This window comes from Coenobita brevimanus, chromosome 22, assembly GCF_032717465.1.
Source record: "Coenobita brevimanus isolate Jiangsu-jjx chromosome 22, ASM3271746v2, whole genome shotgun sequence".
Classification (NCBI taxonomy): domain Eukaryota; kingdom Metazoa; phylum Arthropoda; class Malacostraca; order Decapoda; family Coenobitidae; genus Coenobita; species Coenobita brevimanus.
The window spans coordinates 43,037,523-43,055,751 of record NC_136975.1 but is presented as its reverse complement, the minus strand read 5'-3'; the positions used below and the strand labels follow the sequence as shown (position 1 = coordinate 43,055,751).

The following is an 18,229-nucleotide window of genomic DNA, read 5'->3' as shown; positions in this document are numbered from 1 at the left end:
CCCTTAGGTCCGGGCCAGTATAGTAACAACAACTCAGGCACGTCCAGAGGGCCAAAACCCGGGACAGGGGGAAGAGAAGAAAAAGGAAGGGAAACAGCGCAATAAGAAGAATCTGAGGTGTGCTGGTGGACAAATTTGGGAGGATCAGTCACTTAATGAGTGGGACAGTGGTGAGTGTTTAAAAATTTTTTATGTTAGAGTTCTTACGGCTTACATGATCAGTATGTTAACTAAGCATCCTGCATCATTGCAAACCAGTAAGCAGGCCTCTTCTTCCCATTGTGATAAAGCAAATTTGTTAACAAAATCTCTAGCCTGATATGTATTTCCTTAATAAAAACCATTTATGATGCCAGCATGCCAACCGATATGGATGTTAAGGGTGTACCCTACTATTTAGAGGTAACAATATGTAGAACAGCGACACTAAGGAAGTCTAAAGAATAAATAGCCTACTCTAGTAACAATTGCTTCCACTGTTAACACTGTTGTGGGCCAGCCTTTTGTAACTACTCTACAACCTTCCCGGGCTGGAGGTGAGTGTCCAATGAAATGCAGAGCTGTTGTCTGTGTTCACCAGTTTTTTGTGCCATTTACTTGAGCCATGACAAGTCGCTCCAACAAGTGACACACTGGTCTGGAATTGGTTGGCCAGCAAATGACGCTTTGGTGCATCATCATTAGCCCGGAATAATGTTAATATTGCCACTGTGTGCTCTCGTTTGGTGTGCCACAGCTTGCAAATGCGAGTATTTTTTCCCTTCGGCGAACAAATTTTTCATGCAAGTCGCCTTTTGGTGAGGAGAAAATACATCCACTTCAGAACCCAGTAAACTGCAAAATAAGTAAATCTCAAAGCTTGTTGTGATCAATTATTAAGTCTTTCCTGGTCACCATTGTGAATGTTTAAAACCTCATTATATGATTCTAATCATCACAATATGTAAATTAATAAATATATTTATTGCTCGTAAAATATTTCGGCTTGTACTCAGTCTGGCAACTAAAAATTTATTTGGCTTGTAAATCTGAAACCTGAGGAGCCAAATGGCTCACAACCATCGACAGTTAACTAGAGCCCTGCCGCTAGTACAACTACCATCACTACTACTACAACACCTACCATCAGTACTACTTTTTTGTGACTACCACTACCACAAGTATTATCACTGCCACAACCACAGCTACTTTACTATCATTACCACTACCACAACTACATTTATGACTACTACCACAGCTGTCTTCATTACCATTACCACAACTACCCTCACTACCACTACTGCATCTATCATCACTGCCACTGTGGCATCTATCATCACAACCACTGCTGCCTCGGCCATCACTTTCATTATTTTATCTGCCATTACAACCTTTGCAGCATCTACCACCATTGCACCTGCCACAGCTACCCTCGCTACCATTATATGGCTAAAGCTTTTTGCCGTTATCAGTCCATGTTTGCAGTGGTAGCTTCATGTACATGGTTCAATCAATCAATTAATCAATTGCCAGATGCCATAATCCCATAAGGGGTGGCCATTGACTTTGAGTTATTTGTTTTACGGGGAGGGGCACTAACCCTCCACCAACCCACTTGTTGACATGTAGGGAGCACGCATGGTTTGGTTATATGGTTACCACCCAGTGTTATAAATGGTTTCTTGGCTTACAGGAAACCACCTGGCTTGTCACTCAATGTAAAGCCACCTGTAAAGGAAAGAAAAGCAATAAGAAGAGACAGGAAAAATGGGAGAAATAGGAAGAGAGGAGGGCAGCCACAGAAAAAGTAAATAAATAAATAAAGGCTGAGAAAGAAGTGGGCAGCACTACATTAAGTGAGTGGATGATGGTCGCCACCACCTACCATGCCATAATTTTGTGATTATGTTAGTATGAACACCCCTCATTACTGTATAAGACTGGGTTGCATTTGGAAAAACCCAGTCGCATATCGAAATGTTAACAAAACCATTTTATCATCAGTTCAGTGAAATAAGGTCAGTCAGCCAACCAGGGTTATTTTTATGTGACTTTACCCAGGTCCAAAGCCAACCTACCTAAAATCTCTAACCACCTAAAACACCACAACATACTGTGTTGTAGCTATAAATCACTACTGATAGATTATTGAACATAAAATATGATGAATAACATGGTGAAATCATAATACTGTCAACATAAATACATAGTCCAATTTCTGCCAGGTGATTAGCTATTAGAGTACTTGGTGATTTTTTGTTACTGCTGAGACATATCACTAATTTTTGTCACTTCGGAACCCCAAAATATTAATTGTTCAGAGTTGTAGTGTATAAATCATACTAAGGATAATTATCAGTAAAAATAAGCAAGACTTTGAACTGGGACAATGTCTGTATTTCCTGCTGCCAATGACCTCCAGTCTTTTGAACACAGGGTGTCCAGGCGTCTCGAAATGAACAGATCTTGAATTTGGCCCTTTGTTATCTTGTTTTTTTTTTTTTTCTGTTTTTATGGTTCCTTCCTCTTCTTCTTCTTCTTCTTCTTCTTCTTCTTCTTCTTCTTCTTCTTCTTCTTCTTCTTCTTCTTCTTCTTCTTCTTCTTCTTCTTCTTCTTCTTTTTTTTTTTTTTTTTTTTTTATAATAATGTTTCCCCTTCTTCCAGTGAGGGCTAAGGTGTTGCCCCTGGATAGAGGACTTAGGTTTGGAGCATTAGCACATTATGACCAGATACTATTCCTGATGTCTACCAGTGACACTTGGGTGGACTCGAACCTACGACCCTTCGGCCAGAGCGGAGTGCTCTAACCCATAGAGCACGCTGCTACAAGTTGATTTCGATCCCAGGTTCTCATTAACCAGACCCAGTTATCTACCAGTGTTGGCTGCTGTGGCTTCTGAATTTAAAGAAAAAGAAGTCCCATCAGCTGTTAGGTACTTTTACATTATTGTTGACACACATCACTCAATTTTTGTGAATTTAAAGCACCCCCCTTTCAGAGTATATATGTACAGTATCTGTCTATCTGTCTATCTATCTATCTGTCTGTCTATCTATTGCCAGACGCCTTAATGCCGTACGGGGTGGCCACAAACAAATCTACTCCATGTCGCCCTGTCCCCCGCCATTTCACTTCTCTGCTTCCAACTCATTACACTGCCACTCATCTTGTGAGTGAACTTTCACCCATCATCGCTATCATCAAAGATGGCTACTGGTTGCTTTGTGTCATGTCTAGAATAGAGAGTCCTGAGGTGTTGGGGGTTGGAGTTCTGGAAACTGTAGTAGTGGATCCTGAGGCAGTGTGGAGGCTGGCTGAGGAGGTTGATGCCACAGACACAGTGGAGGTTTCTTTACTGTGCAGATCCTGTTGGCAGCAGGAGAGAGCAGAGGCTTGAAAAACTGAGAGATTTTTAGGCTGGATCGTCCTTGGCTGCTGCTGTTGCATTAATTCCAGCCTGATGGACCACATGACCTTGTAATGTTGCCCAAGAGGTCCTCCAGCCCTGCCTATGATGGTCAGGATTGTGTCTGCATCAGTGCCTGCAGCTGGAGACAGTCCAGGTGCCTCCTCCTCCTCCTCCTCCTCTTCCTTTTCATTCTTTGCTGGTGTTCTGTCTTCCTGGAGATCTGCCACAATCTCCTCCTCTGTCTGGTGATGGCAACCAGGCACACCAGCATCCTCATCCAACCACTCTTGCAGTTCCTCTTTAGCAGTTACCCAATTCTGCAGCTGCCAACAATTTTGCCATCTTTGGTGGCTCAAACCCCTCAAAGTCATGTTGTGGTGCTGAGTTTGGGGAGTTTTGAGAGTTTACATCTCCCATTGCTGGGCGTGGCAAGTGGAACTTTCTTCCATGCCTCTGTCCAGTTTAAGATGGAGTGGTGTAGTTCTTGAAATTTTGCAGGGTCTTCATGTCTCTGGTGTCCTCATAGTCTTCCAGGTCCATCCCATCCTTAGTCACAGTGAGGCATTGTTCTAGTTAGAGGTTTCTGTAGTGCCAGTTGGCACACTGTAACTCCCTGGTCCATGGGCTGGATCATGACATTGGTGTCGGGTGGCAGGAATAATGCCTTAATTCATCTATTCATGCTGCCCAGTTTCATGGTGGAAGGATGAGCTTAGGTTTCATCCAACAGCAGCACTGCTGTAATTTCATCAGGACTGTTCCCATTCCTGTTTTGGTGTTTCCTCATGGAAAGGTCAAGCTGTGGTGGAACCAGTCATAAATGATATCCTGGGTAAACCAGGTAGACTTGTTCCCATGGTACTCCACAGGAAGCTTGGCCATGATGTTCTTAAGTGACCTGGGCCACTTGCTCTTGCCTACTATGACTGGCTGTTGCTGATTAGAGCCATTAGCATTGGCACAGGCCAGAGTGGAGAGCCTCTCCTGCTTTATCACCTGAAATGGTGCCAATATCTTTCGAAACCTGGGTGATTTGAGGAAGAGCATGCCAGAAGAGCTCAGTTTCATCCTCATTGTAAATTTTAAACTTATGGAGGCCCTCCTCCTGCATCAGCTTCTGAACATGCAGAACACACGGCATTACAGCATCAACATTGGCACTGAGTTGCTTTCAAGTTATGGCCCGATTAACAGTGCCATGGCACCACAGCAAGCCATCATTACACTTAAAATCTTCAATTCGAAGGTGTGCAGCAAGCCTCTGTGCTGCATGTTGGATGTCCAGGCCATGAGTAGGGACACCCTCAGCTCTCTCCTGTGTGTACCACTGATATACAGCTTTGTCCAGCTTCTCATTAGACAGCTTTTTGTTCCTGAAAACATCTTTCCCCTTTCCACTTTTCATTTTCTTCATGGTTTCCTTTGTTTTATTCTTTCCCCTCAGGATGTCATGGAAGGTTGTTTTCTTCAACGCATACTTGCGCTTGAGTTCAGTTCTGCCCATGCCTGTCTCATGAGCTTCTCAGCAGTGGAAAGATTCCTCCTCTTGGCTTTCCTAGAAGAAGAGGTTGTGGGAGATTCCTTATGAGAAGCCATTCTTCACGGTGGAAAACACATGGCAAAGTTAAAAGATGTGAGATGCGAACATGATAGTCTGGATACAATGATAGATGTGGCAAGTCTGGGGCCAATCATGTGTAATACAGTGTGTCCAATGACTCGGGTCCTCCCCACTCCTACCAGAAGTAGCCCCAGAATACCCCAACACATCATATATTCCCACCAGCAGATCTCCAGCCAAGCCTATTTGGCAAGGAGAAAATGCATTTTGGCAACTGTGTTGTGAGTCACCCAAAGCATGGCGAGCAGTTTATAAGGACTTTAAGTGTTCTCCATTTATCAACCCTAGTTCAATATAGCTGAAAAAAGCTTGGTGCGCTCGGAAGTGTTTGATAAATCTGAAATCTGTTATATCTAGGTTCAATATGGCAAGGGCTGCTTTCATTAATTGTCATTTACATTTGTAATGCACAGATCATATTGAGGATGACTGTGAGTAAAGGTAAGCAAAACTTTGAAATGGGATGACAGTGTCATTTCGTTTTCAAGGTGACCAACTGATTGGTAGTGTATTACTGTTCAGATATTTTACTTAATTTTTGTCACTTTAAAGCTCAAATAATCTGAATTTTCATTCAGAATCATACTGTAATGCACAGACCACATTGAGATTAAGTATAGCACACTTTGACTAAAAGATGATGATTGTTTCCATGTTTGGCTACGGTATTCCCACTTACAAGAATGTTTTTTCACCATGGTGATCATTAAACTGAGAGCTGGCTGATAATATGCTGGAAAAAAAAAAAAGTCATCAGAAACTGAAGATTGTGAGAGTGGAATATTGTATATTGGGAGGTCATATACAGCACAGGAGAGGCTGCCTCTATGTTTGCGATGACAGTGCCGTGTACCATGGTGAATGGGTCACACTTAGGTTGGACATGTAAGAGAAAAAAATGTATATGTGAAGCACATTAGCCTAAGGTTTATTGTTATTAAATGAAGCATTTGATTTGTAAGTCTTATGTTTGTTTGAAGAAACCAAGAATTTTCAGGGCTTGCATGATGAGAAAGCACAAAACAATGAGAATTACTGTATCATCGGCACTGGGGATGCTGCTGTTATTTCTCCTCCTTTCATGTATTTTCTTTCCTTGTTTTCTGGACCCTGTCACACCCCATCATTTAGTGGGAAAAATGATCAGGAAGATGAATACTGAAAGAATGGATGTGTGACCCATTTGACTTTGCATTTTGTTGATTCAGTACACCCACTCTTGCAATATCCTTTTCCTTTTTGTGGAATTTTACATTTCTCTTTAGTTATTGGATGATCTCTTTTCAGTTTGATATATTTTTTATATTTTATTCTTAGTATGTGTAGATGATTTTAGTCAAGTTAGGGAAGAATTAACAAACTCATTGGGCCAGATACTGTTTTCATTAACCTCTTCAGTATAAAAGATGTCCCCTGAACTGAGTAAGATCAGCTGGAGATAACAAGATTAAAGTGGAAAATAAGTCTGTATAGAGGAGGAGAAAATAGGCAAAGAATTATAGTAATGATGATAATGCTTTCTGACTAACAAGCATCCCTCTTGCTGTCTGACTTTCAGATGACTTCCGAATCTTCTGTGGTGACCTAGGAAATGATGTGACTGATGAATTGCTCACTCGTTACTTCAGTCACTTTGCTTCCTTTGTCCGTGCTAAGGTGGTCAGGGATAAGCGCACCAACAAAAGCAAGGGCTATGGCTTCATCAGCTTCTCAGATCCTCAGGACTATATCCGTGCCATGAAGGAGATGAATGGTGAGTGTTATGTTCTGCTTTATTTTTTCCCATGTCGTAGTGTTTAGAAGGAAATTTCTCTCTCTCTCTCTCTCTCTCATTCTGTTCTGTTGCATGCATTTACAAATTCATCTCCTTAGTAACACACACACACACACACACACACACACACACACACACACACACACACACACACACACAGGGAGAGAGAGAGAGAGAGAGAGAGATGGGTTATTAGACAGTTATATTACAGTATGCCTATGTTGTACAGTAATTTGTGATGTTAGTGCTTGTTTATACTCTGAGAATGTTTGTTGTATCGTTTAAAGATTTAAGGACCCAAGATTTTCCTTCTGTTTCTGTGTGTTTCACCAAGAAATATAGCCATGGCAGATGTATATGTTAAAAAAATATGCAGGGGAAAGCATCGTTGAATTGAGAACAATTGGGCTTAGAATATTTGTAGAATGCATACAGAGATTGTTTGATTAGGAGGGCAGTATTGTATGTGTTGCAAGAGTTTTTACTGGTAATCATGGAACAGTGCGGTGGTGGCATGTGGAGGTGTAAAGAGCTGAGAAGAGGAAAATGAAGAAGAGATTTAGGAGATGGAAGAAGGGAATTGAGATGAAGGAAAGATGGATTATATTTAAAGTAAGAAGCATAGGAAGAGGTAAATAAAGAGAAAAAAATAAAGATTATTGAAAGCTTTGAAAATTTTAAACTTTTTAAAAAGAAAGCAGTGAACTGATAACAAATGGCTTTGGAAACTGGGTGGAGTGCATAGAAGGAGTGTTTTGTTAGAAAGGCTAAAACTGTGTGATGGTGATGTAAAGGTATAATCTTTTATGAAGGTGCAGTTTGGTGGGATTTGGGTACTGATTGAGCAGTGGGAGAAAAGTTGAAAAGTGGTTGAGGTTATTGCAAGAAAGGAGTTCTAAGTAAAATAGAAGGAAATGTAATGCATTAAGAATTGTGTGAAGATAAGAAGAGAAAGGTAATTGATGAATCTGGAAGAAAATTCATTGTAAACTACCCAGTAAATGGAAAAATGTTTTGAAAGAATGTATGACTATGACACTTGCCACAGTCATCACTCTCAGGCAGGAAACATTCAGCTGCAAGTCTATTGAGTCAAAGTCATTGCTGAAACTTACACTATCTATCTATCTGTCTATTGCCAGACGCCTCAATCCCATTTGGGGTGGCCACAAACAAATCGCCTCCGTCGTCCTGTCCCCCGCAATTTCACTGCCCTTCTCCCAACTCACACCCCCCTCTCTCATATACCTCTCCACTCCATCCCTCCATCTCATCCTCGGCCTCCTCCTCCCTCTTCCCCCCTCCACCTCACTCATATACACTCTCTTTGTCAGTCTTTCACCCTCCATCCCCTCCACATGGCCAAACCACCTCAGTGTGTTCCTCATAACACTTCCTATCACATCCACATCCACACCACAACGCTCCTTTATATCCTCATTCGTCAGCCTGTCTCTCCATGTGACTCCACGGGCTCCTCTTAAATAACTCATTTCCACTGCTCTCACTCTTGACTTGTGTCCCTCCAACAACATCCAAGCTTCACTTCCATACTTTAGAGTTAGTACCACAGTACTGTCATGTAGTAACTTTTTCACTTCCATGCTCACTTCCCTGTTTCTTATCACTGCTTTCAAAGAACCAGCAACCTTTCTTCCCTGCTGTACCCTTTCAAGCACTTCACCCTCCAAACCTCCATCCTTACTCATCACACTACCCAAGTACTTAAACGTACTCACATTCTCCAATTGCTCACCATCCAACCTCGCTGTACATTCACTGACTTCACCTTTCTCAAAGACCATCACTTTACTCTTCCCTACATTCACCTTTAGATTCCATTTCTTGCACCTCTCCCAAACTCATCCACCAAGCCTTGCAGCTCCTCTTCGTCTTCACTCAACAACATGGTATCATCTGCAAACAACAGTACAGGGAGATTCCAAACACTATCCTCTCTCACCAGGGCCACTCCAACATCCACTACCCTACCTTGTACCTCTTTTATTACCCCATCCATGAACAGATTGAACAACCATGGAGACATGACACATAGTTACATATCTTATTACATATGTCAAAGTTTTTTTTTTCTCAGCAGTTTCCACAGTTTCCAGCAACAGTTGGGAAGCAGCTGGCTGGTTGTGGAACTTGGTTTAGTTTCCAGCCCATAGAAAAACTTTAACCGCACCAAGGCTAACTACAGTATGGGGATTCTTTAAGAGGAGGCATGTATTATTATGTAGTGGTATGTATGTGAAGGAGCATTGTGGTGTGGATGTGGATGTGATAGGAAACGTTAGGAGAAATGCAGTGAGGTGGTTTGGCCATGTGGAGAGGATGGAGAATGAGAGACTGATGAGGAGAGTGTTTGTGAGTGAGGTGGTGGGGGAGAGAGGGAGGGGGAGGCCAAGGATGAGATGGAGGGATGGAGTGGAGAGGTATATGAGAGAGGGGGTGTGAGTTGGGAGCAGGGCAGTGAAATGGCAGGGAACAGGGCGACGTGGAGGCAATTTGTTTGTGGTCACCCCATGTGGGATTAAGGCGTCTGGCACAGGCAATAGATGTATGTATGTATGACTGTGGAAATGTGTGTGGTGAAAATGTTTGAAAACATTAGAGATGAAGATGACATATTACTAACAAATAGTAGCAAATAAAACAAAGATGGAAAGAATATTTATACAGCCCGATGAAGGGGAATGATGAGAGCAGGGCTGTGCATGAGTGGAAAATGAGTATGGGTTTTAGTAATGTCTAGAACAAAACACAGCACACACATGGAGAATGTGGGTAATGTCGTGCTAATATTGTACGGCCTTGCCACGTTGAGTACACCGCTTCCCATCCGATCAGCGAAGTTAAGCAACGTTGGGTCTGGTTAGTACTTGGATGGGTGACTGCCTGGGAACACCAGATGCTGTTGGCATCCCTACGTCAAGTGGGGTTGGTGGAGGATTAGTGCCCCTCCCTGTAAAACAATTAACTCTAAGCCATTGGCCACCCTATTTGGGATACATGGCGTCTGGCAATGGATGGATGGATGGATGGATAAAACACTGAGGTTGGGTAACATGGCTAACTTCCCATCCTCCTTATGTTTTGGGAGAGAAGGCATAGAACATATATCAACTGCAGGAAAGTCATTAGGGCAGATAATAAATTTTTGCTAAGCCCTAGTCTTCCCCTGGAATATGACCAATAGTAGTTATTGTTACGTACCAGTCCGCTGGTTGGTACTGTGTGTGTCAATCAATTCTCCTGACCCAGATTTTATCTCACTCAGGACAGAAATTTAAGAGGAAGTAGCGGTACTGGTTTGTACTCTTATTTGTTCTTGCCTGTTTCCACCTTCCCAAGTTTCCCTTAATGGTATTTACAGACTCATTCACAAATACCGCCACTTCAGTGCCAATTTTCCACAATGATTTTCTCATCCTACTTTCAGAAAGCTTTCCACATTTAGAACTGTGCATGAAGCACCAGGTTGGGGAAGCTCATTTCTTCATTTACTGATGATAGTGTTTCATGCCTGTATGGATTTGTTGCCCTTCAGAGTCCATTAAATGTGGCTGAATGTGTACAGTATGGGAAAGCTGCCCACAATTGTCAGACTTGTGCAAGCTGGCAGCTAGATTACATACCTGCATAGTTTAGTGCTGAGCAGTGTGTGAAGAATGACAAAGGAAAGATAGTGGTGGACAGTGAGGATATTAAAGATGCCTGGGGAGAGCAGTATAACTTGTCGCTGAATGAGGAATTTGACTGGAACAGGGAAGGTTTGGAGTCAGTGTATCTGGTGTTTGGCCTATTGCCTTTGATTGATGTTGCTACAGTGACCAGGGCTATAGGCAGGATGCAGTTATGGAAAATGGCAGGTGTGTCTGGGTTGACTGCCGAAATGCTGAAGGCCTCAGGAGATATAAGAATGAGTTTATTTACTGATTCCTTCCATCCTCTTCTGTCTTTCTTTCCTTCAGTCTTTCCTTGTCCTTCTGCCTACGGATGACTTTACACTCCCTCTTCCATCTTTCTTTCCTTCATTCTTTCCTCTTCCTTCTGCCTGTGGGTGACTCTACACAGAGTGACAAACCAAATGGTTTCCCCTACACCAGGAAACCATTTACTATGCTGGGTGGTAACCATATAACCAAATTTTGGCACCTGGTGGTTTAGTGGGTAATTATTGCACTCCAGTCAGATTGAGCTGGTGCAGGTTTATATTGAAGGAGTGGTTGGGGTTTATTGCTCATGTAATGTCACTCAGGGATGAGTGAGGCTGGGCACTCTCATCCTGAATTTCAGGACCAACTGCCTAGCCCTGGGCTCCAACGCTCCTCATGGGGCAATGTAGGATTGGATGATGAATGGATGGATTGATAAATTCAGCTTTATATATGAGTGTGTTTCCCAAATGACTGGCAGAATACTGTACTGTAGTTATCAATGTGTATAAGGGGAAGGGTGGTGCCCTGGAAAGAGGAAATTATAGATGCATAAAACTTTTGGACCAGATGATGAAGAGAATGGAGAGAGTCCTAGAAGGTATGGTAAGGGAAAGAGTGAATATTGATGAGATGCAGTTTGGTTTTATGCCTGGTAAAGGAACCACTGATGCCATATTCATTATCTGACAGCATTGGGAAAAATATATAAGAAAGAAAAGGGAACTGTTCTGTACTTTGTTTTTGTTGATTTGGAGAAAGCCTTTGACAGAGTCCCTAGGGAAGTGGTGAAGTGGGCAGCGAGAAAGCTTGAGATCGAGGAGCGGCTGCTTAGAGTGGTTATGCCTATGTACATTGATGCTCGCACCTAGGTGAGAGTGAATTGATATTTGAGTGATGAGTCTTCTGTGAATGTTGGCATGCATCAGGGATCAGTCTTGAGTTCCTTACTGTATGCCATGATGCTTGAAGCTCCCTCACATGACTTCAGAAATGGACTCCCATAGAGGATGATTGTATGTGGATGACTTGGTGTTGATTGCAGAGAATGAAAGGGAGGCAGAGGAATGATTTAGTAAGTGGAGGGACAGAATGGGTTTGAGAATAAAAAATGCAGATAAAACAAAAATGATCCTATCTAGGGATGGTGGCGTATGCCACAGGGTGTGGAAAGTAACTCCATCTTGTACAGTGTTTGTGGTAAGTGGGTGCATAAGAGATGTAGTGGTGTTAGAGGTAGGCTGCGAAATAATGCCGATTTCGTGTGTGCAGTATGTTGGGGAGAGCATGTAGATATTGTCAGACGTGAAGGGATTGGTCCTGCTGGAAATTCTCTTGAGTGTGTGGAGGAGTTTTGTTATTCGGGAGACATTTTATGTGCTGGAGGTCGGGCTGGAGCTAGCTTTGTGGCTAGGATATGTGGTTGGAGGAAGTTCAGGGAGCTGATGCCTCTTGTAACATTGAGAAGGTTCTTCCTCCATGCTAAGGGATCTTTGTATGTGGAATGCATTAGGAGTGTAATGTTGTATGGAAGTGATGCCTGGGCAGTAAAGGAAGAGGATATGCATAGGCTTAGGGATACAGAAATGACACAGATTAGATGAATGTGTAGTGTCTTTGAATGTGAAGTCTTGGGGGGAGGGGCTAGGCTTGCAATTATTGAGCTGAGAGGAAGGATGGGACTTGAATGTATTGGTGTTGAGATGAAAAGAGATAGATTGAGATGGTTTGGAGATGTGGAGAGAATGGAGGGTGACAAATGGGTGTGGAAGATCTAGAAATGTGAACGTCAGGGCTAGGGTTGTAAGAGGCAGACCAAAAAAAGACCTGGGATAAGGTCATTCGTGTGACCTTAGGGATAAGGAACTGAATAGGGAGGCTGGCAGAGATGGAGCAGCATGGAGAGTTGCTATTGGGTGACCATGGCAGATTCATGCAAGTTTGTTGGACCCTTTATAAATGATGCAATACAGTGAACAGGGCAGGGGGGGGGGAACTATCCAAGAGATTGGTACCAGAATTTAAGTGGAGTTCTGCAGCTGTGAGGTGGATGGGCAAACTTATGCATCACCAACTTCCCCTGTATTAGTGGGTCACTTGGACATAAAATGTGTATAATTTGGTGTTTAAGTTCCATTTGAAGTGTGATATCAGGATATAGTTCCAATGTTGTGATGAAGAAAAAAGAGCAGGTGGATGATGACAACATTAGGAAAACTCTTCTGAGGTACACAGACAAGGAAAGTTCATGTTATAATTTTATTAGTCATCCATTTCTTTAACCCATGAGGAGTAGAGAGGCTTGTGGCTGGACGACATAGTCCAGGCATTTAAGGCTTGAGCGATCAGTTGCTTACTTACGTTCCTGGGCCACAAGTGGTTGAAGCACTGTAACCCACTAAGTCACCAGATGTCTTCTTGATTATGTAATTACCACCCAGTATAGGAAATGGGTTCCTGGACCAAAAGAAACTATTTGACTTGTCACTTGGTGTAATAGTCACCTGAAAGTGAATCGCAAGATTTGTCTTGTTGCGGGGTGGACGTTTTTTACCATGCTAATGATTTTTGCTCCATATGTATAAAATGGCATTAAAAAAATTGAAAACTCCAAAAGAAATGCAAATATTTATTTCAACTATAGATTGGCAACACTTTCTTGCAACTACCTTTTTTTTTTTTTTTTTAATTGAATATCATTGCAGTTGTTGTTTCAAGTAACTAGACTTGTACCATGTCATCATTATTCCTAATTATTTCCATCTTCCCATTTGCAGTAATAATGACTGTAAGGAATTTTGATGCACTAGTTATTTTCCTTGACAGTGTGTGAATGGAGTTGTAGTGTGCAATGGTGTTATTGTCTCCAACAGGTTGGCTGCACCAGGCATGACAACTTGTAATGTTGTGAAGCTCTCTTAACTACAGTACTGTACATGGGTTGCTTTATGGTGTATTCTGTTGTGTAATTTAAATTTAAAATCTTAATAGCAATTACTAATCACATTTGTTCTGCAGTGTGCAGTTTATTATTTATATAACAAGTTATATATTAAATTTGATATATGCATCTGTTTCGTGTGTAACCTGTGTTTGTAATGTCTCAGACCATAGAAAAATGAGACCTTTCCATTACTTTATAAAATTCTGAAAATGTAGTACAGTGCATTAGTTCTTGCCATATTAATCAGTCATTTGTTTGAGTAACAGTGCGTATTATGTGAATGGAACCAAGTGTAATGTACTGATATTATGCCAAGAAACAGTTCATACTGTACTCTTATATCATAAATGAATTTTTTAGGTTGGATGGTGGATACGATACAGTACAGTACAGTTATTCCTCACTTAACGTGCTTTCATTTAACATGTTTTCACTCTGTCTCTGTTAATAAAGATAGGTTCACTTGCATATACCTTGCCAGTGCTCATTACTAAGTGGTCAAGATGTTGATTGAGGGGTAAGAATTGATACAAACAACAGCATTCAACACAGCCACTCATTTCTTTAAAATGCTTATGGACTTTAACATCTGATGCACCTATATACACCTAGTCACATCAGATACATTTTGATGTGATACTTACTTTATTTGTAGTCTTGAAAAAGAATTTGTAGTGTTTAAAGTAATCTTTCCTGGTGGATCATAGCCATCACTTAAAGGAATCTTCACTTAACACAATTTGTAGAAACATAATTATCTTCAGCATTAAGTAAGGAATTCTGTACTACACAATAATGTAACTTATTTTGAAGGTAAGGGCAGGTACAGTACTGTATATATAGTATAATTCATATCTAGACAAGATGTGTTACTTTGCTTTCATCCTCTCAGTAGGTGACAAGTTTTCTGTTCTTGAAGTATAAGATATAGTAATAATTGCATATCAGCAAAACTCAATATGGGGAAGCATAAGGTATGAAGCCATGGAGATATTTCTGTTTCAATTTCAGGAGCATTTTGCTTTATCAGTATACTGTAATTTTGAATGCAGTGAATAGCAAACATGACTTAGGGTTGTCAGCAATTTGTGAACTGTTGAATTATTTGGCTTAGTATACAGCTGAGGTAATTATCCTGACTTCTATAGGTTGTGTTCATGTAGATAGTGACTACTACTGTGCATCTTAACTCCGTAAAAATGAGAGGTCCATCATAAGTTAAATAAAATTGTTTTGCGGTAACCAGAATAAAATGGAAAAGGCTTCCGTATGCCCAAGTTTTTAAGTGGGATTGTGAACATATTATTCACCTCATCTTCCCATTGGCCCCCAGCCACGAGACAGAAAGAGGTGGAAGAGTGGTGCACCTTCCCGGAAACTTGCAATGTTTCTGTCCCCTGGGGTTACGTTTGTGTTTTCGTTGTTTTCTCCATTCCATCTTGTCAGTCCTGTTGTAATGGGATTAAAAGTAGGCTTCCAATTGATGGCAGAAGAGTGTGAAGACCATAAGTTTTGGGGAGAGGTAACAGAGCCTCCAGCTCCCCATCCATATGAGGAGAACACACCACTGCGTTTGGTTTGTTGTCCGGAAAGGCTTTGTTCCATGTTTTGTAACCCTGACTTAGCTTGATAGCCAGTCCAACTTGAATCTTCGTCCAGTGAGCCTAGTTTGGTTCTGTCTTCATCATTTAGCAGCCCAGGCAGTAATCTTTGGTTGTCATCATGATACTCATCAGTAGCTTCATATACAGGTAGCTGGGGTGGGTAAGAGTTGGGGCTGCGCTTGCCAAGTGGTCGCCAGGTGCCTGAGGTGAAGATGGAGTGGAAGCGGCGTTGACTGGCCTTGGGTTGTGAGGGTGAGGACCTTTGGCGTGCCATGGACACCAGAGCTGCAAACCTGGCACCTCCCAGTCCTGTCCCTGGGGAAATATGGAATATGGAGATTGTGAGAAGGGAGAGGATTTTTTTTTTTTTTATGCAAAGAAAAAGGAACCAGTGGCCGCAAGCCCATGATTATTGTTCCTTCCAAGAGAAAAACAAAATACAAGAGAGAGCCAAATTCAACATCTGATCATTTTGAGATGCCTGGACACACTGTGTTTGAAAGACTGGAGATCATAGGAAGCAGGAAACACAGACAGAGGGAGACAGTTCCAGAGTTGACCTGTTGCATAAATGAAGGACAGAGTAACGGTTAACTCTTGCATTAGAGAGCTGGACAGAAAAGGGATGAGAGTTTGCTGCATGACGGGTGCTACGTGCCCGTCATAGAGGTGGAGGAATGCATGCAGACAGTTCAGAAGAGCAGTGACCATTGAAGTAGCGATAGAAAAGAGATAAAGATGTAACAGTGCGACAGAGAGACAGAGGTTGAAGGGAGTCAGTAAGAGGAGGAGAGTTAATGAGACGAAAAGCCTTTGACTCCACTCTATTGAGAAGAGCTGTATGTGGAGAGCCTTCCCAAACATGAGAGTTGTACTCCACACAGGGGCAAATAAAACCCCTGTATAGAGTCAACAATTGTGCAGGGGTAAAGAAGGAACGGAGTTGGCTTAACACACCTAATCTCTTGGAAGCAGATTTTACAAGAGATGTAATATGATCTTTCCAAGATAAGTCCCAAGTAAATGAAACCCCAAGCATGTTCAAGGATAATGCAGGATTAAGCTGAATATTATTAAACATTAGTGGGTATACCTGTGGAAGATTTTGTCAGGTTGATAGGTGTAAAAACTGAGTCTTTGATGCATTAAAAACAACCAGATTATTTTTACGCCAGTCAGAGATACAAGCCAAGTCAGACATTAAGTGTGCCATAGCCTCATCCCTTGTTTGTTGAAGTAACTGCTGAGATGGACGTTCTGAGAACCGAATGGAAAGAAGAAGGATGGAGTCATCAGCGTATGAGTGGATATTGTTAGATGTACAGCTTAGAAGGTCATTGATGAGTAAAAGGAAGAGAGTTGGTGATAGGACAGAGCCCTGAGGAACACCATTGTTGATAGATATAGGAGAAGAACAATGGCCATCTACAACAGCCGCTGTAGAACGACCAGAAAGGAAGCTAGTGATGAAGGCACAGATAGAAGGATAGAAACCGTAAGAGGGCAGTTAAGAAATTAAAGATTTATGCCAAACTCGATCGAAAGCCTTTGAGATGTCAAGTGCAGCGGCAAAGCTTTCGCCAAAGTCCCGAAAGGAGGATGACCAGGAGTCTGAAAGGTAGGTGAGAAGATCGCCAGTGGAACGTCCCTGATGGAACCCTTACTGATGATCAGAAAGAAGGTTGTGATAGGAAAGATGCTTTAAAAATTTTCTGTTAAGAATTGATTCAGAAACTTTTGAGATACAGGATGTTAAAGCAAATGGATGATAGTTAGAGGGTTGGGAATGGTCACCCTTTTTTGGGACTGGTTGAATGAGAGCAAACTTCCAGCAAGAAGGAAAGATATAAGTTCGAAGGACAAAGGCAAAAGAGTTTTCCTAGACAGGGCGTAAGCACAGAAGTACAGTTCTTGATAACAACAGGAGAGACTCCGTCAGGCCCATTTGCCTTATTAGTATTGAGGCCTGTGGTGGCAGAAAATACATCATCTGAAGTCATTTAAAAGTCAGCCATGAGGAAATCAGAGGGGGGAAGTGATGGAGGAACAGCACCAGAACATCTAAGGTGGAACTGGAGGAGCAAGTCTGAGCGAAGAGATCTGCTTTATCAGTAGAAGAAATAGCTACAGAACCATCAGAGTAGACAAGGGGAGGGAAGGATGATGAGGTAAAGGTGTTAGAAAGGTTTTTGGCAAGGTGCCAGAAGGAGCGGTAAGAATTCCAGTTGCAGAGTTGAGAGCATTTAGTACGGATGAAATTACAGTATTTTTATCAGAGCGAAGAACAGACTTAGCACGATTCCGGGGAGAAACATATAAAAGATGCGATTCAGGGGTGGGTTGGCTCCGGTACCTTTAATAGGCCCTCTCCTTGTTGCGGACAGCTTTAGAACAAGTGTGATTAAACCAAGGCTTCTTTGCATTAGTCAAAGGATATGAGAAAGAAATGTATGTTCCATGCCCGAGAGAATAACCTCTGTAATGCGTAAGGCACACTCAGATGGCTTCCAGCCATGGAAGCAATGATCATTCCAGGGAAAATCAAAGAAGTACTGCATGAGGGCCTCCCAATCCGCAGCTCCAAAGTGCCACAGACAATGTTTCTTTGGAGGGTCCACGGGCCTTACCGGAGTGATAGGACAGGTTAAGGTGATAAGGTTGTGATCGGAGGAGCCCAACGGAGAGAAAAGATTAACAGTGTAAGCAGAAGGATTGGTTGGAAGGAAGATGTCAAGTATGTTGGAGCTCTCTCCAAGGCAGTCAGGGATACAGGTAGGGTGCTGTACAAGCTGCTCTAGGTCATTAAGGATAGAAAAGATGTAGGCTTATTCACCAACTGGATCAGTGAAAGGAGAGGAGAGCCAGAGTTGGTGGTGAACATTGAAAAATCCTAGAATGGAGATTTCAGTGAAAGGAGAAATGGATAGAATGTGTTCCATCGTAGAAGCAAGAT

The 18,229-nt window shown here is 42.0% G+C and overlaps 1 protein-coding gene and 1 non-coding gene across 2 annotated transcripts in view; both read left to right on the top strand.

Annotated features, from left to right (window-relative positions):
* The window catches only part of LOC145392529 (RNA-binding protein 42-like), a 112,889-nt gene that overhangs the window by 30,102 nt on the left and 64,558 nt on the right, over window positions 1–18,229 (top strand). The window contains exons 2-3 of the mRNA XM_080266929.1: window positions 8–170; window positions 6,569–6,763. Of these exons, the coding sequence (XP_080123055.1) occupies window positions 8–170; window positions 6,569–6,763 (358 nt within the window). The remainder of the gene's footprint in view (window positions 1–7; window positions 171–6,568; window positions 6,764–18,229) is intronic.
* LOC145392616 (5S ribosomal RNA) lies at window positions 9,595–9,713 on the top strand. The gene has a single exon (XR_013896047.1). It is a non-coding gene; the product is annotated as a 5S ribosomal RNA (ribosomal RNA).